The following is a 26,930-nucleotide window of genomic DNA, read 5'->3' on the forward strand; positions in this document are numbered from 1 at the left end:
AACAGTCTTATTGTGCATACTTTGCAGTTTAAAAAAAAGAAGCTTAAAATCTGTTGGTTTTTCCTTCCCTATCAGTTTCCTCTTAGGACTGTGATTTAGTCTGGCATTCTAAGCATGTTTATTTACTACATTCTCTAGACAGCATACAGATCTCCAGGAATTTGAATGCTCTGCTGACATGATACAAAGTATGATAAAACAGGAATGCAGGAGAAGAATTCAACCTGTTTGCCGCTGCCTGCAAAGTTTGCTTTTTAAAATATCCTAGGCAGACTATCAAATGCAGTGCTTTAAAAATGCAAATAAAACTCTGTTATTTGAAAAAGTAAATTACCTGTATTTGAATGCCATTATACAGAAATACAAGAAATTGTCCATATGGCTTAAACCTGTCCCTACAGCAGCTACTAACAGGTAACCCAGCAAAGAATGTCCAACCAATCATCCTGTTTAGCCTCCTGGAAAGAAGAAAAAGGGAACTTACACTGTACTATGTGTGAGATTAAGAGGGCAGTGCTGGTATCATTACACGTTAGCCTTCCCTGTGCCAGGTCCTGCTTCACTTGCAATGCAAATAGGTACCTGCAAAACAAAAGTGAACAAAGAGTTACACAAAGCATGAGGAAAGAGGGGAAAGTATTTCAATGCCAACTCTGGTTTTGGCTACATGTTCCTTTCCCTTTTTGGAATCTACAGAAGTGATCTGAATTTCCTAAGTTTAGAAGCTAAATAAAACATGACAGATACTGTATTTACAGCCATTAGAGTCTTACATGGTGGCTGCTTTGCAGAACCAAGATATCCCTCTTTTTCTCCCTCCCTCCCTCTCTTTGAACCAGAGCAATGAGATCTGGAAGCGATATGACAGTGGAAGCAAATGTGACAGCTATTAAGTGCTCAGCAACCGCACAGCAAGTGGCACTAGATAATGGAGCTACTTGTAACAATGAAGAAATGCCAGATGAACCAGTGATTTAGAGTTATCAGTTAGTTCTTGCAGAACACAAGGAGAATTCTAAACCTCCACCTTAGCACTCACCTGGAAATGAGGAGCAAGATCTCGATCGAACTAGCTAGCTCTAGCTAGCTCTGATACTTTTGTGGCCCCATTACCTGCACCGCCTGCGCACCAGCCATTTTTAACATATTCGCTTCCAAACCATCTCAGCCATGTAGGGCAACTCTGCGTAAACAGTTTAAGTGCAGAGACATCACGGGTCCACAACATTACTTCAACATTTAAAGTTCTTCTAGTTTCAACAGGAATTGAAATTGCTTAGTTTTACTCAGCATCAAATTCTTCCTTAGAAAAAAATGACGTAGCAGTAAGCATTTCTCCTGCAGTTGGTATAAAACCTGAATTGGTTAGTCACCTTAACAAGCCTTCCAAAGACTGCAGCTCCTCTGGGGAACACATACTAGGATCTCAATAGTTTTTAATAAGACTAGATTTTAATAGGTTCAGTGAAAAGCTCGCATTTGAACAGTGAGTTTCTGAATGAGGAGATGTAGGTAAATTACATGAAAAGGACAAGCTGATTTGAGGAGTATGGAAACATACACAGTACATGAAATAACGCAGGAGATCTAAATAATGTCCTTTTGAAAGCTGCAGACATCTGCCTACCCATACAAAAATCACCCTAGTAGAAGAATATAGCACAAAAGTATTGTATTCTCTGCTTCTTCAAGTGATGAAGCTGTTCCCTGTGGATATGCTTTCCACATCCTACACACCGCTGTGTATATATATTGAAGTTCTCTAGCATACACATTTAAAATCTAACCAAAAAAGTCACTAAGATTCAGAGACATGTCTCCAGGTGCAAAAAGAGATCACCAAACATCCATTTACAGTTCACATACTAAGCAACTGATATGCAGAGTATCTATTCAGAAACAGAAATGTTTCATTAGTAACATCACGTTGTGAGTTTTCATTTATCCCTTCATTGTTTTTACTCAGTCTGTCAAGTAAATATTCCTTCTTCCTACCCCACTTCTCTACTTTTCTCTGTCCAGGCCAGGAAGAGATATTAACAATTTCTTTTTTTTCATTCCATTGCTCTATTACCAAAATAAAACCAGACAGAGACAAACACAGAACAGGTGGACTTGTTCTTTATAAAGCAGGTCATAAGGGCACAAGAGCTCTTTGTAAAAGAGGACTTCATCTTGTGGGAAGATTGAAAATAAAAACTAAAAATGAAAATACTGAATCAGAATGGAAAAATGGAACTAAAAAATAACAGTATTGTAGATCAGAAAAAGAGTTGAAAAGTTTCAGTGAAGAAATACTGCAACAAAACAATGTTTCTGACCATAAAGGAAAGACCTGCTAATGAGGAAGAACCTTAACAGGTCCCTCATATACATATTTACTCACAGAGAAATATGACTCTTTACGCCAGTGCAGTGTGAAATTCAGAGCTTAAATGAAGTTTTTCAAATGCACTGAAAATAAACACACCTTTAAGGTACTCCTTCTGCATACGTGTGTATCTTTCTCTACCTTCCTCTTACTTTTCATTTTATTCCCTCTCCTTTCCACTTCTCCACCTCCAAGGTCACAGTTCCACCTGTGCAAACCTTTGGCATTTGCGTTGGCTATAGGAATAGGATCCAATGCTGCTGCAACTTGGCAGTTCATGCAAAACAACTCTCTCCCAAACGCGGGTGCAGAGTCGCACGTGTCCCTCAGCAGAGGAGCGCCCCAGGGCACCAACACGTGCCTTAGTCAGGTCCCTTCCAACACCACTGCCTAAGGGGCTTGGAGAACTCTGTTGCCAAACTGCCTTCTCTTGGGGTAAGCAAAGCTCTCCCAGGGCCCCAAATCCAAGGAGGCAAAGGACTCCTGCACTTTGCAGAACCTCTCAGCACAGACTGCAACAGAATCTTAGAGCCTATTTTTCAGGTGCATTCAAGGTTGGGGCAAATAACATCAAGCTAATTCTAAGAGGCAGCCATGGATCCTCACTCAGTCATCTCAGATTCCATGTTCTCCCCTCTGTCCACCAGAGATTTAGTGAAAAAAAAATAGTCATGCAGCTACTAACCTTGTCAGTTCCTCCTGCAGCTGAGCGTGGTCAGGTGGGAAGAATTTTACCACAAATTTTACAACAACGTGCTTTGGTCCTAGGGGAAACGTCAAAGGAATTTAGTGAACATCAGTATCACGCTGGCCAAATTTTATTATGCAGAATGATGTATGAGGGGTGATTCATGGAACCTGCAGCGCATACATACATGCTACCCTCCCGTCCTTTGTTAGTATTCAGGTTATTTAGAGATTGCACAATAAAATTTACTCAAAATAAAAGCGAACAGTAACTTGGTGGAGGGATACTCTGCCAAAACCAAGTCTGTTTTTAGTAATTACATCAGTTGATCCAATAAAATATATTATGTGTGTCTATTTTCCTTGCTTCAGAACAGGAAGGAGGTAAAATACACTCTATTTTTCAAGTCCACTAGCAAATTACTATTTCTGTTTTAACAGCAGCACATTTGTTCTGACTCTTGGAAGTACGATCAATGACAAAAGGAGCAATGCATCTCTCTCTCGTGAGACGGAGAGGTGCCAGAGCGTACACTCAGACTGATATGACCAGAGAGGCACCTAGGAAAACTTAATCTCAATGGCAAAGCGCAATAAATTAAGAACTTTGCTGATATTTGACAGAGAAACAAAATCACCAAACCCTTTCCTGTTCACTTCTACTCTTCCCAGAGCTGATGGCTATTTACAAATTCCTTTTGGCTCCTGCCACCCACCATAACTTTCTCTGATGCCCCTAACCCAACGGTTTCCTCCTCTTGGTCTCAGACAGTTCCAAGCTCTGCAGCAACGTCACAAAGCTGTAACATATTTGCTAGCTTCTTCCCACCAATAATGTCTTCCTGTTTTTTTCTTTTATCCTGATTACTGTTACCTTTTGGCAATGCATGCTTCCTTTAATCCTTCTTTTACTGCATGCTTTTTTCTCTACAAAACTGTTTCCTCCATTGCCACCACTGCCTCTTCTAGTGATTGACTAAACCTCTGTCTCCTTCTGGGTCAGCCCCTTCGTATGTTCATGTGACATTATTTCACAGCATGCACAGTTCATCTTTTAAGGACAGAACAGAAATAAAAAATAATCCAAACAAAAATCAGTGAAGAAAGTTGAGAAGATACAGATCCCAATTGACAGTCTCCTCATTTCTTGAAGTACTCTCAGATTGACAAGATAAATGACAGCAAGGAAGTACTTACTTCTGATCTGTTTCATAACAGGTTTCAAAAGATCAAGCCACACCTGAAAACAAAAGAAGGTCGTGTTACCATCTCTGAACAAACTACTGCTCGCAAAGGAGCATTTTTCATTGCACTACTTAGATTTTCATTTACTTCCCCCCCCCCCCCCCGCAGTGTGGTCATCATGCTCTCCCTAATTATATGTAGTGGATTTTCTCCCCAAAACTGGAAGATGCTCAGGAAACAGCACTGTTAATGGGCTGTCACCGTGGCACAGCTTTTGAAGCAGTACAGATTCAGAGAGCTGGGAAATAGCAAGGGGATCTCCCCCTCACTTGTCTCAGATACCAACAATCATGGCACGTTTGGTCAGGAACCATTCATTTTGTGGAAAGAACAACTGAAACAAGGAGTTCAGAAAAAGACAGTCCTATACTGTCATTGTGGTCTTCACCTGAATTAATCTTGAGAAAGGCAACTGAAAGGGGCTGGTGCTTGCCTTTGAGCTGGGAATGCTCGGCAAACAGAGAAACGAGAAGGTGGCAACGTCCTAGTTTTGGGGACCCAAAAGGAGTCCCACCGTGAGGCCTGGGCATAAATGTGGAGCTCCCCGGCTCGGCCCCATGGAGATGAAGGAGTCTCACCACCACCACCCGGGCAAGGAATGTCCTCTCAGGACAAGGGCATGAGGCAGACACGGCACAAAGCGCAGGTGGGAGGAAGTTTACTTTATAGCTGTGTAACATTTTCTCTTTTCTATAAACCTGGGAAGCTCAGGCCTAGGATTTCTTAATTGGGGGCAGTGTAACTTCTGCATATAGTTTACTTTCATCTGGTTTTTAACAATCCATTTTTCAGGACGGTGTGTGGGTCTTTCCTTCAGCTTTCGAAAGAGAAGCAGTGGGTGGAAATATAGTTTTCAGAGCCTAAACCCCCATTTTGCAGTCTCAGTCAGAAAGGTCTGGGCAAAATATTATGGGAAGCTGAGAGAGAATCACGCAGAAGGTAAAAGCCAAATGACTTGCAGGGCCTGGAGAGGTGCAACAGCTCACGGTCCTCAGCTGGTAACTAACTATGTCCAAGATCTGTATTTTGGTATCTCACTAAATTGCACGGAGCCTCCCTTGGAGACATCTGGAATTTGTGGAGGAACATCCTACAACCGTCACAAAGGTTAAAGCCGTTAAAAAACAAATTAACCGAGCCTTCCTCTAGAAAAAGAGTATGTATTGAAAAGAATACATCTTCGACCTTTAATAATTTTAGATTATGCAGAGACTGAAACATACTCAAAATATCCATTTTAGAAAATCACCTGAGAAGCCAGACAGGAACAGGCCTGTATTGCTGCTATAACTGCTCCAACGCTGTTTGCTATTTTCATCATTACTAATGTGAGTGCTTCCAACTCGCAAAGACCTCACATTCCTGCCCTTTCACACCCACTAATGTTTCTCAATGGAATTCTTTTTATGTTTCTCAGCCTATGAAAGTCTTTTTTTTTTCAGAATGGCTAAAGAAACTTGGTTATCCAAGAACAGGAACACAGTGTTTATCACACGTTAAACTGGTTCTGACACTTTTTGGCATTTCAGTAACTTAAAACTGTTTTGTTTCAGAAAGTTGGCATGTACATAATCTGCAATGAAGGTCAGGGACTTTGCCAAGTTTAGTGGGGAAAAAAAAAATCCTGAATATGAAACAGCCAACTTACAAGAATATGGGAGTAATGTATTTTACTTGACACGAAAAAAAAAAATCTTCTCTCTCCCTCCAGAGGGAGTTTATGATACAGCATGAGCACACAAGTGCGTCATTCCTTTCTCCACTTTCACAATCATCCTACAAGCAAGTTACAACATCCTTGACCAGACTGCTGCATACTAGAAATGCGTGTATTGAACATGCATAGGGAGAAAGGTGGGGCAAAATGAAGACCTCACCACTATCACCAAACCCAAGCAATCAAAACTTACGCATCATGCAACTCCCACACTGTATCTAAACACAGCCAATCTGAGAGTGGTTTATAAACTGGAAATGAAAAATAATGTGAGGATTCAATTAAGATTCATGTTTTCAATTTTCTCTGGAACTACAAAGGCTAGATTATTTATTTTTTAAACAAAGTCTGGCATTCCATGATAGTGACTGGATTTCAGCAGCTGGAGAACTGGGGCAGACATCAAGTGTGATGAAACTCTGTGAAACCCCAGGCTTGGCAACAGTGCTTTGTTTCTCTTCGTCCCAGCAGGAAGTGCAGCCCTCAGACCCTCCACGTTCATCTCCCATGCAGATCTTGTCTGCTACAAGCACGGCACGCTTGAATGTATACAGCTGCCAGGCATCTTGACATACAACTGTCAATATGTCAGATATGAGGTCTGGAGCCTTGCACGTTGAAACAAACACAGCTGAACTGTGAATATATGACTTCACGTACATATGATTACATCCAAACAAGTACACTCTAAATATTTATTTTTCCTTTTACATTGCATTCTACATTGGAAAAGCAACTCATTCTCTTCAGATGATATGAACGTAAAACATGCACGTGTGTTTTATTTCTCAGACACACCAGTAACTGCAATTTTTTTTTATTTGCACAATGCTTCAGTTCTACCTTATGGCCATTATGAAGCTCAGAAAGTTTTAAATCCCACAGGAACATTCACCTGAACTGCATCATATAAAATTAAGTGTAAACATTACTCTGACTGCTGCTCCACATCGAAACAACGATTCATAATCAAATCTCTTGCTTCAGAGTTTCTGTGAGTTGCTTTTAGATGGTCGAAGGCATTACTTCCACTGAATCTCACCATTCTTGGGCCACAGCTGACTAGATGTGGGCAAGATTTGGGGATCTCTCCCTTTTTCAGAAGCAAAGATCGGAACAACCAGCAGGAACGCGGACCGGCGCTCTCAGATACTTGGCTAGTATTTCCTTTTGCAGGAGTAGGGGCCAGGTGAGTTACCATGCTCGATGCATGGAGGCGTTTTCATCCAGGTCAAACTGGCAATAGCCTTAGGGGGTTTTCTCCACCTTCCTCTTCATCAGAGCCCTGGCTCCCTCACTGTGATCATGTGGACATATTTCCAGCCAGTCAATTCCTGCCACTGCGAGGGCCTCAGGCACTGGCAGCACCTCAAGCTCTCCTGTGTTCTGCCTCAAGCAAATAAACCATTTTGTTTTCACAAGACTGAAAACTGTTAGTTTACTTCAGGTCTCTGAGCAGAACACAGAGGGTTATCTATTTGAAACTTAACGACCTGTGAAGTCGAGAAGGTCGATCAAATGACCTTCTCTATTTTCTAGAAAACTAAAAAGCAACTGTATATACACAAGATGTTAGGATTTGTTTCAGCTTTACATACTGACATTCCTGATGTATGTTTGTATGTATGTCATTATTAACATGGCTACATGGACCCTCTGTTGTAATAGTACTGTACAGTTGCACTGTTTTGAAGAGTTATGTTAAGCTCTCAAGTTACCTAAGCATTAGCCAAAGATATTTGGCAGAAGACGAAACTTTCTAGTAAACTGTATTTCATGTAAATCCAGGAGCAAGCTGCGAAGCAGATCACTTTCAAAGATCGATAAAATTTCCTCTTTAATTATAGTTAGCCTAAAACTTTATGACCACTAGTGTTCAGCTTTAGTGCCTATGTAAGCCTACACTAAGGCATGACAACAGATTTTTTTTCCTAATTGCCCAAAGTCATCTCCTTTAGCTCAGCCAGGCTACTGGCGCAGAATTCACTGAACAGGCAAAAAAGCCAGTATACACCAGAATGTACTGGTCAAACAATTCAGATAACTAGTACACATGCCAGTAGGTCACACAGTAAGTCTAAAGTGAAACAAACTTCAGAAGGAAAGTCATTAGAGGCTGAGAAGTCATTAGCCTTTGACTTTCTCTGCTACACGATACTGTTTGCACCCTGGAAGTATTAGCGCAATACCTGAAAGTTGCTGGCAGCTGTTCTCTGAGTCCAAAGTGTCAGGACCAGGACACCTGCCTGTGCCACACAGCTCCCCAGACAGGACTTTCATCAATTTATTTGGGGTTTTTGGTTTTGCTTTCCTTTTTATTAACCTCATTGCCTTTTATCTATCCATTTGCTTGCCCCATGATGTTTCTCATGGAACTGTGTCACAATCATTGCAACTTCTCTGTCTGTAGACAAAGATTATTTCTGCACTCCAAATTAAGCAGGACTGTAAAATCAGAGTTAAGACTCTGCAACAGTCCAGCCTTCGGTTTCTCTACTGCGACTGATAAAGATAAAATGCTTTTCCAACTTGTGTCTGAATTGGCTGTTACGTTCAACACAGATGAAATCTGACAGGAGTAATCAGGTTTTGAAAACATTTCTTCAACTCCAGCAGGCAAGAACATTTTTTTAAAAAAGCCCTTTTTTCTTTTGGAGATTGAGGATTAAATATACCTTATAAGTAAGGAGCAGAAGGAGAGAATACAGTGTGTATGTAGATAAAAACCAGTTGAAAATTAATCCTTTTACTTACCATCATCTTTTTATGATCTGGAAATTCAAGGCCAAAATAGTCGCCTTCAACAAGGTTCAGGTGGTTGCAAACAGCATCATGCAAAACTTTCCCCGGAGCTCTTTGCTGTAAGAAGAAAACAAAGTCTAGGGTTACAAAGATGCTTTTAATTAGTGACATAAAAATTATTATGCTAAGAAATTGTCCAGCAAACAACACTGTCAAAACAGTTTACAAAATCAGTGGATATTCCAACCATACCCACAGGGCAGTTGACAATAATTACACTAGTTTTAAAGCTACATAAAATATCCATCTATCCCTGGATGGCAGCTCAGAATCCATCTTTGGTGCTTTTTTATTTCTGAGGGAAAAATAGCATGAAATAGAAGAGGTAGAAGAGGGGGACTTGGGATATAGCTTTCTTATGTCTGCCAAGGCTAATTTCTACTGCGAATTTCACAAGATAGCTATTTCATCCCATAGCCCTTCAAGCCATGTCAGGTGGTGCTATGTATATCTGTGTACAATACTGAAACCAAAATGTTCACTGACAGACCTGTCATACACAACACAAGGGTCTGAGGGTTTGCTGGACACCGCTTGATACACAACAGGCTCAAGTCCTGGGTTCTGACTTCATATGGGCTTATCCCAAGCCTCCTGCTGTGAGGCACTGAGGCTGGTCAAGGCCTGTCTGTGCTACCCTAACAGAGGTGTCGAGTAATTTGGAGGAGTCAAGAGCAAGCATTTCCTTCCACACACTGAAAGTGTTCCCTCTATAAAGACCAGATGTTCTAGCCCAATATTAGCTCCCAGAGCCGCCGCTTTGCTGATTGTAAGGACTCTTCTCATCAGCACGTCAGTTAAATCCACACCTGCAGCAAATACTGAAAATTACAGCTCACCAGCAAGTCTTCAGCAAAAAACACTGTTTCTGTATAAAAAGCCAATCACTGAAATAAAATATTTTTGTTCCTTGCACAAATGCACCTATTTTAACTCAAGAGGCCCTGAAACACAGATCTCCACTCACTTCAGAACAAGTAATAACCCATTAAACTGCACAAACTCCACCATTACAAGAGACCCATCACACCCTGGACAAGTGCCCTTGCACTCAACCTACAGATTGGCCCTTTCCCTTTCTGCCCAGTAAATAATTACTAGAGCAAAATAAAAGAGCAGTAACTGAGCAAAGAAAATAAAAACCATTAGAGGCGGGCAGCCTGGCTGACCTGGCTCAAACCTGAGCCTGAGCCCAGGTCCCGGCATCTCCAGGCAGTGTCTGTACCAACAGGCTACTTGCAAGAGGGCAGCTGCTCAATCCTACCTCCTCCCAGATATGTCACTATGCAGTTTTGTCTCTGTTTCACTGGGATACCAGAAAATAAATCCCCAGGTTTTTTCCATCTAGGGCAATACCTGGTTTCCAGCCACAACCCTAAGCCCAAAGCATCTTTCCAAAGGCAATTTATCTAACATTGTCTAATATGAATTGTGAAAAGTAAATACCCAGTAGCGAGGCTTACACCAGAGAAATTAAAAAGATGGCATTTTTCCAGGGAAGGCACAGGATATATGTGCCACCACAGCGGTGCTGTCACCCTGGTGATGCAGGACACGATGACCGAACCCTTCAACGCTGGCTGGTTTTGAAAGTCGGAAGGGAAAAGCCAAGCTCACCTCCCCAGGAACTTGCTGAGCAGGTTTTTACCCAACATACTCCCAGTGCCTCTAACAGACCTATGCCACCAGGAAGCAATGTTCACTTAGATTATTTTATTAACTGATTGTTAATGTTAGCTGTAGCAAACATTAGCTTCAGGAATACTGTCAGAAAACAGATCAAGAACGATTGCAGGTAGGAGTACTGGTTTTTTTAAGCATTCATCATAACCAACCTTGCAGTAACTAAAGTAATTCATACCAAAATGCCAAATAAGAGGATACAGAGAGGGCAAGGAAAAAAAAAGACATCTATTTTTCTAGACAGAGCACTTTTGATCTGACGTAATGCCATCCAAAATAAATCTCAAGTGCAAATACATTTGAATACACTTACTTCACGTTCTCCACCTTCATTAAACTGAAAACATCCCCAATGACCACCGCCCAGCCGTGCTGGCCATCGCGCCTCATGTGTCAGTTCTAACAGAAAGCTTCCCACATTTTCCACTCCATCTATCGCTGTACATAGGCACATCCAAACATACATCGTCTCTTAATGAAAGAGCTTCCCAGTAAGTGCATTTTCTTGGAGGCAACAGAATAATATTAAAGAGACATTAGATGGAGTGTAATAACGATATTAGTTTACTGCTCCAAAAATACACCTAGAAATGATTTAGAAACTTCAGGCAAATGCTCCTGCTCCCAGACTAATCTCAGGCCTCCTCAATTTGGCTGGGGCCACTAGAGAGCAGAAGGACATGTTTAACAGCCACCCTCGCAGCAAGAGGCAGAGGATATTGCTTTCCTCCACGTGCACAACCAGTAAAATGGAAACATGCCTGTGAATATGTATGTATATGTCTTATTAAAGTACCTGATGGACTCCTGTCTGACAAAGACCAAACTTCATTGTTTCTCCTGGGGAAAAAAAGGTGTCTCTGGGAGCGTGGAGATTTTTGACTAACAGGAAAAAAGGCAGAGAGCCACACCGTCCAAGGTTAGCTGAGGAGAGCAAGCCTGTCTGATCTCAGATCATGAATAAAAGCATCTGATTAAAACCTGCTGAGTGTTTTCATAAACTTTTTTTCTTACAGACATTTAGACAATGGAACAGCAGTCTCGTAGTATTTATGTCACTTGGCATTTTCTCTAGAGTGTGCCTCGGTAACATGAAATGCTGCTTACTCAAGTATTTGTAAATAAGATTATTATTCTAAACTCATCTTAGCTTTGATCAGTCTACCTCAAAATAAAATCTGACAGTTTATTGAAGGGAAACACTGTGCATATAAAATCTGCTGAGATTTAGAGCCTGATGACACTCCAGTCTTGCAGGACCAGGAGAAGTACAACATCCACAAAAGCAGGAACTCTTCGGTCTTACAGAGATGTTGACAGTGCAGTTCCATGACATCCCTACTAAAAAATTTAAACACAGTAAATTAAAATCTCAGTCCGCTGGGTATGGACCAGCAGTCACTCAGATCACAGCAAACATGAGCTGACAGAGGAAGCATTCAGGAATGAGTGCACCATACCAATGACATCATCTGTAGCCAACAGTCACGTCCGACTTGAACGTGGTTACAAGGCTTATGGGACAACACAAGATTTCTCCAGAACTTGGAAGACATTTTCCAACCACCAAGTGTGGTCCTGCTGCCATGCCTCAGACAGCGAGCACAAGGCAAGCTTCATCAGCTCCTGCCCCACGGCCCTGTGGCTGCACCCATGTCCCACGAGCCACAGCTTGGATGCTTTCCCTGCTCCACACTGGCATGGGTCTGATCCATGGGGGCCCATGAGCCCCCCCAAAATAGCTACGCATGTATGTAAGGTTGCAGCGTAGGGAACTGCACTACAGCCTGCGCTACAGGAGGGCCTTTCCCTGCCACAGTGAGAAAGCACAGGAGCATTACATGACCATCACAAAAGCCTCATACACTGGGATGAGGGAAGGTCATCAATGTGGCCAAACGTGGAGGACGTGGGAAAGGAGAGCCAGGAGACCTACCTCCTGCTCTCCTTGAGCATCATCGAATGAGAGCTTGCACCAGGGAGGGAAAAAACTGACCCAAAGGTGAAGATCAAAAGAGGAGGAGGCATGCAAGTGGGACGTTGACATGGAAGCTGCCACAATGAAGGCTGGTGGCAAGACTATACCTCCAGACCATTTGCTACCACAGATGCCACACTGTAAGGTAGTGAGCAAAAGGAAACAGAAGGGTACGGTATACTGGTGGAATACAACTCGGGGAAGATCACATGCAACACCCCGAAGCTGGGATGTTTTTGTTGACAGCCAGATTCTTGTATAATCAATGAAGAAATATTGCGGCGCCAGAGTGCAATTCTTCCTACCCCAAAACAGCCATCTGAGCACACTCGCAATGAACTTTTCCTTAGCAATACAGTTGTACTCTTTTACTCGTGACGACAAGGAACCCAGACACCTGTGTTACAGGGTTCATTTTAGATGAGGTGAATCCCAGCCATACTGACAGCAGGGAACTACTGTTATTCTCTTGAGGTGGTATTTAGTTACACCAAAGTAACATTATAAATTTATTGCAGTGAAAAGCAGCTCACTGATTTCCAGCTACACATCCTTATTGCTTAATGCATTTTGAACTGGCCTTTCATTTAGCTCTGTGAAATCACGTTTTAAAAGTCACTTTACATTCTCAGGGAACGTCAGGCCACTAAGTTCTAAATTATGAATAATGTGCATCACCACATTTAGCTGCAAAATATGAAGGTACCCAGTCAAAGTAGCCTGCTTTACACATTGCGCATTCAACATTTGCTGTCTGCTCATTATTTCAGTCCTACTCAATTCACCCTCCCCCTACTCCCACCAAAATCCAAAACAGTACGTTGCTTATGATCTTCCAGTGGTGAATATTTTAATAGGTTCAACAATTCTTTCATGTTCTAGCCATCACCAATCATCTAAAAAAATCTCCCTCTACATACTTTTCAGACCATTCTTTGGCACAGACTGCAATACAGATTTTTTTAAAAAAAGAAAGTGCATTGCAATATCTGGAAGATATCCAGGAGTTTAAAAGAAGTGGGTTTGGACATATTCCCCCACCCCCCAGTTAATTTAGCAATTATTTCACTAATCATATACCAATAAAAAAGTGTCTGTTTAGGATCCAATAGTGATTTTACCATTTTTTATCTGTCTAGCCAACTAATCTCAGATCCCCAGTTGAACAGATATTCAATAGAAAGGTTTTTGTTCGTTTGTTTGCTTTTACATCACTGAGCAGTAATACCAGGTTAAAAAAACCCAAATAAAATAAGCACTTTCTTTGGAACATCTGAAAAATATATGTCCCATCAGTGTTTTGGTCAAAGTAAGAGATAGCTTCATGAGGCAGCATGGACTATTCTGTTTTCCTTCTCTTATTCCTCAAAACTGCTGCAAATGGATCAGAAAAAAGTTTGTTTGTTTATTTGTTTTTAATTACACTTGCTTGTGCATTAGTAAACAGCTGATAAGGAGAGAAAATAACTCTTTTACATTAATCTAAAAGAAAAAGGTACATTCATCATTCACACCTGCCACAATATAAAGGCAGACATTTCTTCCACTAATGCCTTGTTCCTGTCACATTTTGAGTGCTCAAAAATGAAATGTGACAATTTGGTCAAGCTAAATATTTTACAAATACTTAAATATTATACTGTACAAAGTTTAAATACGAAGTCTAAAATTGTATTTGTTCTTTTGCGGGAAATCACCCTGAAAACCCCGTGCACTTCAGATCAGTCTGATTCCCAAATTATTTTTATACTCCAGTTTAACAACTGCATTGAAATGATAGTGAAAATTTCACCCAGTATTTTCATGAATACTTCTGAAGTCATATAGTCATAATCAATACTAAAAATAACAAACTCACATTCTTAACAGCATAAATTTTCTCAGTTATTCAAAGCTGTTAAAAATTATATATGTACCTACAGCTTTGAAAGGAAAAAAAACCACAAACAACAAGTGTTCATGATAAGCAAATAGTATAAAAATAGCCTCAAAGATGAGATTGAGCAACAGGGTTCTTAAACAAATAACAGGGTTCTTAAACAAATAGCCCTGCCAGAAATTTATGCTTCAAAGGAGGCTTGAAAACTACTCACAGGAGAACAATGCTGTCAGCATCCGAAGACAAATTTCATATTTTAAACAGTTCTGCTTTCTGGCATAAAATGAAATGCATAATTCATATTTAGCAAAAGTCTATTCCTCGAAGGGTGGGATTAAAAGCCATAAGCACTGGTCTGAGTGTTGTTGCTCTGGACCTAACACTGCCAAGACACTTGGAGATCCTCTGCCCTTTTTCTCCTCTCCTCCCTTTCAATGTGTAGGTGTTAATCCTATAGGAAGGATTAGATGACTATAAAAATAGCTTTAGACCGTAAAGATAGCTCTTACACCTGGGCTTACTAGTTTTCACTTTGCTGTTCAGCTTAGGCTGGGTAGTTAGGAAGCATTGGAAGAAGCGTGATTCGTCACCCCTGCACACCAAGTCAAAGCAAAGAGGAGAAGTGACACCTTTAAACAGAGCAGCCACGCACTCCCACCACTACTTCTAAGAATGCAGACCCCCACTCTGTACCTACAGCCACCAGGTATCCACCCCATTGGGAGGGAGGGTGTAGAAGAGGCAAATTTTCATGATAACCTGAAGGCACCTCATTCCTTTTAAGATATTTTCCATTTCAATGTAGTTGAAGGCTCCACTCCTGGCACGTATCCCACATGCTTTTGAACAGACTGCGCACATACCATCAAAGGCAGGATTGAGGCCAAATGCAGTAACAGAATAAGTCTCTTATACTGCCTTAAAAACAGGCGATTGATCATCTCCTCTGTGTGTACAGTAAGACTATTTAGTGTTCCTTTCTTTCAAGATTTTAGTGGACTGCTTTCCCACTTTACACTCACCACATAAGCTGTATTCCCTTTAATGCCAGTGCTTGCCTTCCATAGCCTCTGATGTACAGTTTTAACCTTCAATCAATTTTGCTGGTGCTGGTGTCTTTTTTAAACAGTGTGATTGTAACATATGGTGCTTTTTACTCCAGGTGTGTTTTACTCCAAATACCTGCCTTTCAAAAAAAATGTAGCAACAAAGTTACATTTTTTCCCCCACCTATCAGCTATGACAAACAAGACGACTGAAAAAATGGCTATTTTAGGTATGTGATGGCTAACCAAAAATCAACACAGCAAACAATTATCGAGGCAAAAATACAAAGAGAAGGATTTTAATAACCATCTCCTTCGCTTGCATTTCTAGCACCTTCTCCAAAAGAAACTTGCAATTTTCTATATTTGAACATACACAGATTTGTTATTGTAACCATGCTCTTGGATTTCTGATCATGACAAACTGGCTTATGTCAAAATATTTTCTAAAATAGGCAAAAGCAGAAGGATTGCTCTGACTAGACTTTAAACTCTCTTCCAGTGCCCAAAATCAACTTTACTAGAAATAGCCAACAATACAATTCAGGTGAAAATTAAATACTTACCAGGAAAAGAGCTAACTAAATAAATCCTCTTTAATAGTTAAATAGTGTGGAAGGAAAAAGAAAAAGATGATCTAGCGAAGCTACTGTAAAGTTTTATGATGAGGATATTTTCAGTAGTGCTTGGTTAAACTTTTTCTTACAGCACAGTCAGACTAATACAAAATTCAGCTACAGTAAATCCTCAGGTAACTGTAGATCTCCATAATTACAGTACAGTAAAGCTACTGGAATTGGAGGCTCTGCTTGGTCTCTTTTCACTTGGCTCATAAAATAATAGCTTTATAACTTAATGGGCAAATACCACCCACACTGTATTATATATGCCATTTCAATGTGCAAGTGAGGAAATAAAAAAGGAGAAGAGATGGGCTGGGCCCCTTCAGAACTGAGCCTTTCACACCACAGACCAACCTGTCATCTTCCAATGTAATGATCCAATCATTTGATTTCTCTGCAGTTCCTACAAATGCAAACTGATATTAATACTGATTTTATTTCCCACATTTAAATTACTCTAATTTCTGCTTGACAAGGAGTTTGTTACTGCAGATCCAGCAGCAACCACCACAAAGCTAGTGGAGCCCTTTGTAAAGAAGAAGAAAGGGGAAGAAAGAGGCAGATTCTTTTAGCCAGGAGAATTTCCTCCTCAGGTAGCTGTAAGGACAAAATCCCACAGAATTTATTTTGCATGTCTATCCCACTGTCATCAATGCCAAAGCAAATCTGGAACTTCCGTCAGCTAAACACCACGAACCCTGTAGACCAAAAAACGTTCAGCCTTTGGTTGCTGTAGTCTAAGTACACATCTGTTTATTACAAAATGTTATTCATGGTGAAAAGCGTTAACAAAACACTTCATGATCAGTTCCCAGTTCCCTGGCTCCTTTAGCCGCATTACAGCATTTTAACTAGTGGACATCTAGCTCTCAGCTAGAAAATACAACTGACTTTGTCTTAACTTTTCTGTACTCGTTTTAAAAAAACTACATTTGAGACATAAGTACCTAAAAATCACTTTATCAGCTTAAAAGGGATGCTCTGATCCCCTCTGTTAATGAATTCAGCTGAAAAAATTCACTGTTGTCTGCCTAACGAGCCTCTAAGAAATTGTCCTGATGGGGACAATGCATGTCTTCGTGTGAAACATGAATGCTGATCTCAGTAACTCCCAAAAAACATCAAACTGCAACAACAGGTCTCTGCACAAGCTAATTAGCTCTCCTGAAAGAACCCAAACCTTGTTTCTTGTAGCAGGCTAACTTCCTTCAGATAGGTGTAAAACATTTGTGGGAAATCAGTCGTGGCAGAGCGAGTCTTTTAAGTAACTGTTTAAGGCTGCAAAAATTTCACACACCAACCACTCAGTTCTTGGAGACTTCCAGTGGGACACTCTTGCCAGAGCCACTGTTACTAAAACAAAATTATTTTCCTTGAACATAATTTCAAACGCAGAGTGTGGACAAGAAAAATGAGGCGTTAAAAGAACAATGAAAAAACTTACTACTAATATGTCATCTTACTCCCTAAATTAGCTCTTGCAAATGCTGAGTCATCTCTGCCTAATTTTACTAGCAAAACTAAAAAGTGTTTTGTGGCTGTTCTTTATCCCGTTAGCAAGGCAAACATCCACTGCTGGAAGAGACCATTTTCCTTTCTGAAGAGTATCGTCAGCACGACGTATTCCAGCTTCAGAGCCTTCACACTGAATGGTGATGACTTGCAAGAACCAGAGCCAGCCCGTCATGAATTTCAGATCTTGGAGTGAGTTGAGGAGCAGATGCATAAAACAGTGCTTTCCTCACGACCTGAAACAAACTACTTTGCAAATCAGCACATAAGAAAAATGGAAGGCAACAATACTTTTGTGCTACATGGCTTTTCTAAAACCAGGTGCACGCTAAGAAAGCTTCCCTGACAAGCAATGTCTCACTGAGAGGTGCGAGAAGGGAAGGAGTCACCCCAAAGCTGTCACAACTATGACACCAAACCCCATAGTGGAGACCCAGGGATGCCAGCAGGCACCTCTCTGACAAAGATTACCTCTGAATTATCTATGTTTAATTGACAGCCACGGAGTGTAACTGGGCAGATGTCCCCATCTGGCACAAGCTGCACCTCCACCACGAGCCTCTGCCCACAGAGATGTGCCCGACGGCTATGGGCACAGCATCCTGTAGCGCAGGGATGCCCACAGCACAAGCCCAGTGCGTGCACTGCAGACACTGGCTTTGGAAAACACACAAGACTTGTTTTCAGAAACTAGATGGGAGTTTGATGCGAAGCTGATAGAACCTCATTTTTCAGAACGTTTTCTTTATGGAAAGCTGTATTACTGAAGCTCAACTCTGGAAGCAAGTATATACCTGTCAAATAAGTGTTGATATTACTTTCCCTCCCTGTGAGCAAAAAACTGAATGAGTTTAACCCCCAGCCTCAGCGCTATTTAGCAGCACACTGTGCTCCTTGTTTCCTGGGAAGAGCTGCAACTGAGGCTCAGAACACTCATTAAAAATACCTCAGATTAAATTTCATAGCCCACAACTTTTGAAAAGGAATATAATGGCACCATTCAGTGCTTTCAGTGTAATTCACCAGCATAGCAGCCAGCGTGACATTGGGGATGGAAACCCCAATCTCTGTGACACCCCCCACCCCTTACCTCCCACTTCTCCACTCCTCTCTGTTTCAAGGCGAAAATCGCCTAACCACCTTCTCGGTTTTTTTTTTAATGTTAAGTAGTGCTTGAGAAGAAAATAAAAGCATTCTATTATTCAGACCACTTTCTTCTCTGGTCTGTTTTCTTTGCCTGCTCATTTTTCCTCATTTTGTTTAGCCATAAGCAAACACTTTACTAGAATGAAGGAGTAGGCAATTCTAAAGTCATCAAATATGAAAACAGAGCCCTTATAGGCAGACTGGAAACATGAGAATATGAAGTGTTATGACTATATGGGAGTTATTAACTACAAAACCAGATTGAGATGCAAAGTGGTTATTTACTATTTTTATTTGGATACGTTTTAGTTTAGCCATGATTCTAGTAAAACCCTTTGAAGAAAAGAAATCATTTAAATGCAAGAACTCTGAGACCTGGAGGGGGAAAAAAAAAAGAAAAAAAAAAAAGAGAGATGTTCAGGCAAAATATTAAATCCTAAATCTAAAGCAAAATCAGATGTAACAGGCAAAAGCTTCTGATAATCCCTGTTCAGGCCTGCATTAGTCTCAACATGACTCTCAATCTGAGCAAGAGCTGACACCATCCAGGATTGTATGTATTTTACTTTTTACTTTAGTAGGGAAAGGAAAGCACATTTTTAACAATAGGATACAGAACTTTTCATGACCAGATTGCTAACTTCAAAGTACGCCCTTAGATGAAGCCTTCAGCTTCACAGCAGCTTCATAGCTGCTAACCTATAACGTATTCATGTTACACCCTAACTCTTGCCTTCAGCCAGGCCGCTGTTCCAGCTGGATCTAGTGCTCCTACAGCCACAACACGAGGCAGGATAAGGAAGGTAACCTTGCATGAAATTTAAACAATTAAGACTTTCTGTAGGATCCACTTGGTACTGACCTGTCTTGCAAAATCGATGTGGACTGGCTAAGGAAAAGCTTGGCTGTAGCATCCTACTATTACTCTAGATTGGATGTGGAGTAGTCCTGTGTTTTATGTGCGAACCTGAAACAGAGATGGTCCTCAGTTCATTCCTAATGAGTAAAATTCATACCCACAAAGTGTTTTCATGGAAACGAAACCTCCAAGTGCAAAACATAAGTCTCAAAAGCTATCTCATCTTTAAGTACCTGAAAGGCAGAAGTTTTGGGTTGTTTTCTGCCAGTCAAGCTCCCAACACGCAGGAGTTTCTTGTCTGGTCATGTGAGATCTGTCACCAACCTGACAAACTCAAACAGCTTAGCAACCTTTGTATTGTGGATGTACAAGAAACATATTCAACATTTCTCTAAGCAGCCTCAAAAGACCTTGAGATTGAATATATTGGCAGTCCGAACTGTCTTTTAAACATGCAAAGACACACACAGCAGAAAAAGTGACAACTGTCTATACACTTACGGGATTTGCAGGGGAAGGTACAAGCTCTGTGTTTTGTGCATCACTGTAAAGTCCCACCTTTGGTGGGACACAAACCAGAGTGGAAAGAAGAATAAGGGGAATTGGTGTAGTGGGTGTTACAGCAAGGGCTTCTACCAACAGATTTCAGAGGCACCTTGTAACTATGTAGTCAAGTAACATTTTCAAGGAAAGATACAAAATAACCACCTTCCTTTTTAATACAGCTACACAGTTTTTCAGAATGATCCTCAGGAGCTTTTCTGCTCATTCTTTGCAGCCTGCCTGCAACTTGCAGCATCTCCTAACACAGCAGATGCTTTGAAAAATCCACCCATGAGTCATCCCAGGTCTCTGAAAGATTAAACTGGCTCTGGATTGTAAAAATCTGATGAATGGTTATGTTAGCAAACAACACATAACTGCAGCAATCATCGGGGAGCACAAACAGAGGGGTGGTGCTGGTGTGCACCGGCGAAGCAGTGACTTAGCCTCCAGTCACTCAAAAATCCAAAGCTGCTGGGACTGACCCATATGTTGAATGTAGCATTAAACAGCAAAGCAGCGCAGACAGAGCAGAGACCTGTTTATGCATTTGTGGCAAACCAGGGAAAGAAGGGATTTGCGCTTGTATCTGTGGGGCAGGGGGAGGTGGAGGGGGGAGAAAGGCCAGCAAGGACTTCTAAGCTGCACATGATGTCGTCTGTTAACTGCACGTGGTCTGAGCTGGGCAAAAAGCCTCTCATCGATCCTCAGAGGGCTTCCTCCCGACTATGAACAAGGTTTTACTCTTACCTACGTTGAACTTGGGACATTCAACTTTTGCCTGGTTTGCCACCCCTTCTTCTGCCGATGTGTGTGCTGCATATGTGTGTGTGTGCATATATATGTGTGTGTACCTTACAGAATTGCCTGTGCCTGCAGCTAACATGCAATACTTCAGAGGGAAACAGCTTACACCATTCTGCTTCATTGCTCTTTTAACCACACAAAACGTTCAAGCTAAGGAGATTCCTAAGAGATCTGCTTTCTGTCACCCAGAGGCCTCAAATATCAAAGAAAAGCAACACCATGTTATTTTCACAAGTACATTAACACAGTCTCTGAAACACAACTTTTATGGCTTCTATTTTGTTTTAACGTGCAATACTGTTTTCTTCTATGCTCTGTTTAAAAACATGTGTTGTACAGACTTAGTTATTGTGATTTGGGTTTTGGACAGAATATTTAAAATAAATCTTTAGGCACAGCAGATTTACAAAGGCAAACAAGCCACTCAACTGTTTTTTTTTCTTATGGCCAGAGTACAGCAGTGCCGTATTAGATACCACTTTGATACAGATGAGCTTTGTCAGCAACAACTGGCTTCGTGGGAAACAAGCATTCTCTGTTCAGGATACGTCAAAGAGAAGTCTTTGGGGATGTGCTATCAAAAGTTAAACATCAGGCTGACACAATGTGACTTTTTTGACCACATTTTCAGTCTTAAGTTGAATTCCTCCAGAAGGAGAGTTTTAATTCATTTAACCTTGAGGATAATGTGTGTAAGTGAAAAAGGATTTGACTTTATCTAATTCGTGGTTTCTTCTTAGTGATGAAAACCAAGTCCTTATGTGCTTAAAGATGGCATGCATCTCATTTTAAATTTACATTTACAAATATGCTTTATTCAGTGTTAAATTCCGGTAATTTCCAGATTCCTGAAAATTAAATCTGGAATTAAATAAAAGCAATACTTTTATTTACAACATAACAACATAATTGGATGCTACAAGTGATTATTATCAAGATGTCATTTGAGTGTACCAGTAAAGATTGCCACAGAATTATTATCTGTCACGGTTTGAGTAACTTGTCAGAAACAAACTTCTCTATCTTCTGCATTTTATTTTAAGGGTAAGTCTAAATTAATCCCGCCTAACTCTAAGCACTTAATTGAGGTGCCTAAGGCAGAAGAGTCATTTTCTCAGATTCCTGTCTAATCAACAGAGGGGAAATAAGTGCTTTCAGACTACCACTCAGTCAACTAAAATCTGAATCATCTGGGAGGTGGCCCCTCTTCCTCCACTTTTCTATAAACTAGAGGAACTACAGCTGGCATAAATGTCTTACTGAAAGATGGTTTTACATGGAAATATATTCTTTACAATATTTAAGTTTAAAAAGAAGAAGAAAAAAAAGAACTGAAGAACTTTACAACGTAAAGAGGTTCATGTTTATTTAAAACAGAATTTTGGCTCCTACAAGAAGACATTTCACAAAATGGCCAAAATAAAAGCAGAGTGTTCCCACTTCCTCCTTAAATGGGCTTCAAAACTCCCCAACAGAAAGCAAAGGGAGATAAAACTAAGCAAATCAATGTGCAAAGAGAGCGCATCGCTTGCTGAAGGTGCCTCCAGACGGAGACTGAGCCAGTGGAAGGATGGCTGCACCTCTAACAGCCAAAATTCAATACCATCAGCTACCGCCTACCTGAGAGCAACTATCCTCTCCTGGCCGGGCACCTAAGCAGAAAAGGCAATGGGCTTTTACAAAGCAGTGAGGGCCCGCTTGCCCAGCACCGCACTGATGAGATCAGATTTGCCAAAGCACTGAAAAGGATGACATCATTTTTTTCTAGGAACAGTTTTAACAGGATATAGAAACCTTATGATAAACTTCAGATATCAACAGTCACTCCCGTTAAGAGTTAATTGTTTAAAAGACAACAAATACCTGGAGATAAAAGCCAGCACAATGTTGCTTAGAATTTATCACTGATCATCTATTATATTAATTGGCTCATCAGAAAGTTGCTCCAGATTTGTTTTTTTCCAAATTGAAAAATACTTTTGTACCTATTGTAAGACTTAATAAATATCCTTCATCCTTGACTATTTATAAAATGTTTAGGTTATCCATGTTCTCACCAACCCTCAAGTGAAGTTCTAGGCCAGCATATACACATACTTCAGTCATCTCCACTGAAACACTGTCTTGCTACCAGTTTCAGAAATTATCTTTCTTCACTATAATTTACTTAGAGAAGTCAGACTACCCTGTCAGTCTCAGGATAAATCTCCATAGGGAAAGAACTTCCACATACAGAGGACCACAATGGCATGGAACCATGATTACTGCTTGCACATCTCTTGCAGCGGCCTTTCACTCATTTTTAATCACAATGTCTCCTAATGCTTGAAAAAGAACACCATGTGACTAAAAACAGGGAGAGCCACAACCCTGAGTGGACATTAAGGAGCCACTATTATCAGCTCTTGCTTTTTTAGACTGTAAATATTTAGTAAAATGGGAGCTAAAATTACTCGGTACCGAACAGCTTGAGACATCCTGTCTACTCCCGCACATCAAACAAGGTCTTGGCCAAGAGAACGGCATAGGCTTTGCAGGATGAGAAAGATACATGGAGCCACATGTCAGTGGCATCCTGCTGGCTTTTTAATTCTTACCAGCTCATCAACACTCCTTGGCAGGTACATACAAGCTGAGCGAAGACAGTGACTGCTGAGTCCCAGTGGGAGGCTCCTGCAGAGCACACACTGGGGGAGCTGAGGAGGTTGGCCATTATGCCCCACATAGGCCTAAGACCTGGTGACCAAACAAGGTGCTAGCCATCCAGAGATCACAGCAAAAAAAAGTCTTCATGTTTGTAGTAAAATAACAGGTCTAAAACCAGGCTGAGGAGGTGCAAAGACTAGCAAATACAGAGGGGTCTGTCATCACTGGAATTTACATCTCATCACCTTTGCTGGTACCAAAAATCTAAAAAAGGAATCAATATGTATTATAGGTACTTAGAGCACAGAGAATTTGCTCCAAGAACAAAGTAAGGTTTACTCAGTGACAATATGATATAGAGATTAGTCCAATGATGGGTTTAGTGTGTGGCTCTCACCTGTGGGACCATTGTACCTGGACAGTCTTTGCCTCGGAGAGGACTAGTACCTGCTGTTAAGAAAGCAGCAAATGCCAGCAGCCAATACCTCCTGTTGCTCCCACGTGATGGCACGTGTCCACAGCCACAAGCTGCCCCTACTTTCTCTCTGTAGCCTACAGGGAAAGTGAAAGGGGCTGAAAACCAGGATGTGATCCAAAACAGGAATTCGATCCCCCCCAGATAATTCCTTCCATCCAACATATCACAACTGTAAGCAGACTGTGAACAATTAAGGCGAGGAAAAGGTGAATTATGATCACCACTGTCAGAAACCGTTCATTCAGGGGGCACACGCTTCCTTCTTGAACATAAAGTAACGCGATTCCCTGGCACTGAAACAGGGTGTTCTCCACCTCTAGTTATGTGCTAACCAGGAGACATGTTTTCATGTTATTTACTAGGATGGATATTTTCCCCCATGACCCTCAAAGCCTTGCTTAGGTTGAGATTCATCCCTTTTTAACTGCAATTACACATCCAGTCGCCCTAGACTTCTTTCACGGCAAAAGGAAAGAAAGGGTACTTCCAGAAAAACACTCAGGCCAGCCAAAACTGAGTAGACGAACTTGACCTTCATCTCATTGCTACTTTGCTTCTCCCTCTGGATTACGTGATCTTTAACATGGTGGTATGCTTATTTCTTGTTATCATTAACATTCATGAGGTATTTTGTCTAGTATGCTGTTAGGAAACAGATAAGTGCTTACACAAAAGGTATTACGCATATTAGCCGACATCATCAGCATATTTTAAACAGCCTCCCAAAACTGAATTCAAGTGACCAAACTACTAAAGACAAACATTTCCCAAAAAAAGATGTAATTCACACCCATTAAGCTGCTCTCACCACCAGCTATTTCAGGATATCCTGACATTAAATCAAATATTTAAGGAAGGGCTTACATTTCTTTTTTAGTGATGCTGAATATATCTGGATATGTGCCCTTGCTGGAGATTTATAGTTAGGGTTAGCATTACACTGAGTAATTTTAAAAGCATGAGAAATCACAAGATCTGTTGAGGTCATTTCTCTGACATCACATGTGGATCCAATACTGAACATAAAAGTTCCACAGACCACGTTTGCTGATGTGCAAAAAGCCACTCATCCTGAAAGCAGCGGAGACATGCAGTTGCCCCATCAACTGCAGTTCTTCCACAGAAGCATGACCGTCTCTCTTCCACTCCCAATAATTACGAACAAGAGAGGACACCATTAAAATCCATTTCACTCCTCAAAACCGCTGGCAACAGTGTCCCCAAATGTCCCTAAAACCACTTTTAACTAAGGCAACAAGTGCATTAAAAGCAACGGATTTCTGTCAGGGCTGAGCTGTGAGGTGACTGGTGGGCTCGTGCAGAGCGCTCCCACAGCTGCACTGGTGGTCACAACGGAATCCAACTCACCCAACTTCAGCTGTCTAGAAGTTATGTGTTTAGTCTAAGCTCATCATCTGGGTTGTCTCTCTGCAGTCGGACAAGAGAGGAGTATCGTGAGAGAAAATTCATCCCATCTGGAGACAGATGTATCACACACCCAGGGTGAACTGCCCATCAGGGGCACCTCTCATTCCACCAGCAACTGGGGGAGCCTTTCCTACTCCCTGTGTATCTGATGTTCAAACAACTAAAATCAAGTAAGATCAATCTTACCCCAAAACTTTAGCACAGGTAAGATTATATGGTCTGGCACGCTTTTTGCTTGCAATTTTTCCACATGCCTGAGATAGGACACACATGGCATTTTCTTTTGGAGAAAGAGGAGTGAATAGAAGAAAGACATTCTTATAAAGTTGTGTATTTGTTTTAAGCAAGATAGTGGTCTTGAAGGGGCTTAAGAAGACAACAGCAGACAAAGCAGAAATAAAGAAGGTAGCACTGAGAACGTGTAACCTGGGGACAGATCCCCAAAGCGGAGCTACGGCACAGGCTATGAGCAACAGCAAAACCTTCTGTTTCCTAAATGTGTTGCCCAACACTTACGAATCAGAATTACAAGCAAAATGAAAGTCCCATGTTTTCTCATAGTAAAAATAACCAATTCCATTCAACATCATGTTGTGGCCTATATTGAAAAGGAGCTCCAGTAAATTTGTTACCTAAACACAAACACTGAGCAGTTTTCTACATCTAGAGCATCGATGAAAGGAAACTCTAGACTCCACAACATTCAGTAGCACTATCCTGATCAAAAGAAGGACTTCCATCTTCTTTTCGACTTCAAGTGATGGCTTTAAGGAGATTCAGAGTCTAACAGTAGCCTACTGAATAAGGATTGAATTTTGACTTAGCAGACCCATCCCGTAAGGTGCTGAGCGATGCCCCGGCCCTGCAGGCACGTGGCGCTGCTCTTCAGGAACTGAGCAGCTTGCAAGGCCAGCCGGCCGGAATGGCTCACAGTATTTCCCAGAGCACACGTGGCCCCACAGGCAAAATTTTGCTAGCAGAAAATTGCTCAGCCACGGTCTTCAAGGACAATAAAGAAACTCAAATAGGAAAAATGTAAATAAAGCACCTTATGTGTAGGCTACTTCTTAAGGTCTTAAAATAGATGCCAAATAATGGAACAACACGTCTGTCTGATAACCATACTTTTCTAGTTATGAAGACTTGGCATTACCAATTAAAAGAAACACTTAAGTAGCTGATATACGCAGTCTCTGATTCCAGTATCTCCATGCTGGTGGATCAATAAGTGATTTGGAAAAACGCACCTTCTAAAAACCATTAGATAGCTATATATTTATATAGTTATATTGAAAATACATGTATGCATGGTTTTTTTCCGTCACCACTTAGAGTAACAGACTGAAAAATACCCATTGCAGATACAATGCATGCAGTTATACAAGGGGGATTTATAGCCCTGTTTTAATGACTGTATTTGCCAAAGGCAAAAATCTGCTTACTGTTATTTCTAGCAATAGTATACTTTACTAAACAGCCA

General features: G+C 41.0%; 1 protein-coding gene across 5 annotated transcripts in view; it reads right to left on the bottom strand.

The window, feature by feature from the left end:
- Positions 1-26,930, bottom strand: part of FARP1 (FERM, ARH/RhoGEF and pleckstrin domain protein 1) — a 215,737-nt gene that overhangs the window by 62,767 nt on the left and 126,040 nt on the right. For all 5 annotated transcript variants that reach the window (XM_076361931.1, XM_076361921.1, XM_076361913.1 and 2 more), the window contains 4 exons: positions 8,775-8,879; positions 4,256-4,298; positions 3,057-3,135; positions 485-582 (listed from right to left, as the gene is read on the bottom strand). In XM_076361931.1, coding sequence (XP_076218046.1) covers positions 485-582; positions 3,057-3,135; positions 4,256-4,298; positions 8,775-8,879 — 325 coding nt within the window. The remainder of the gene's footprint in view (positions 1-484; positions 583-3,056; positions 3,136-4,255; positions 4,299-8,774; positions 8,880-26,930) is intronic.

The sequence above is a fragment of the Aptenodytes patagonicus genome, chromosome 1 (assembly GCF_965638725.1).
Source record: "Aptenodytes patagonicus chromosome 1, bAptPat1.pri.cur, whole genome shotgun sequence".
Classification (NCBI taxonomy): domain Eukaryota; kingdom Metazoa; phylum Chordata; class Aves; order Sphenisciformes; family Spheniscidae; genus Aptenodytes; species Aptenodytes patagonicus.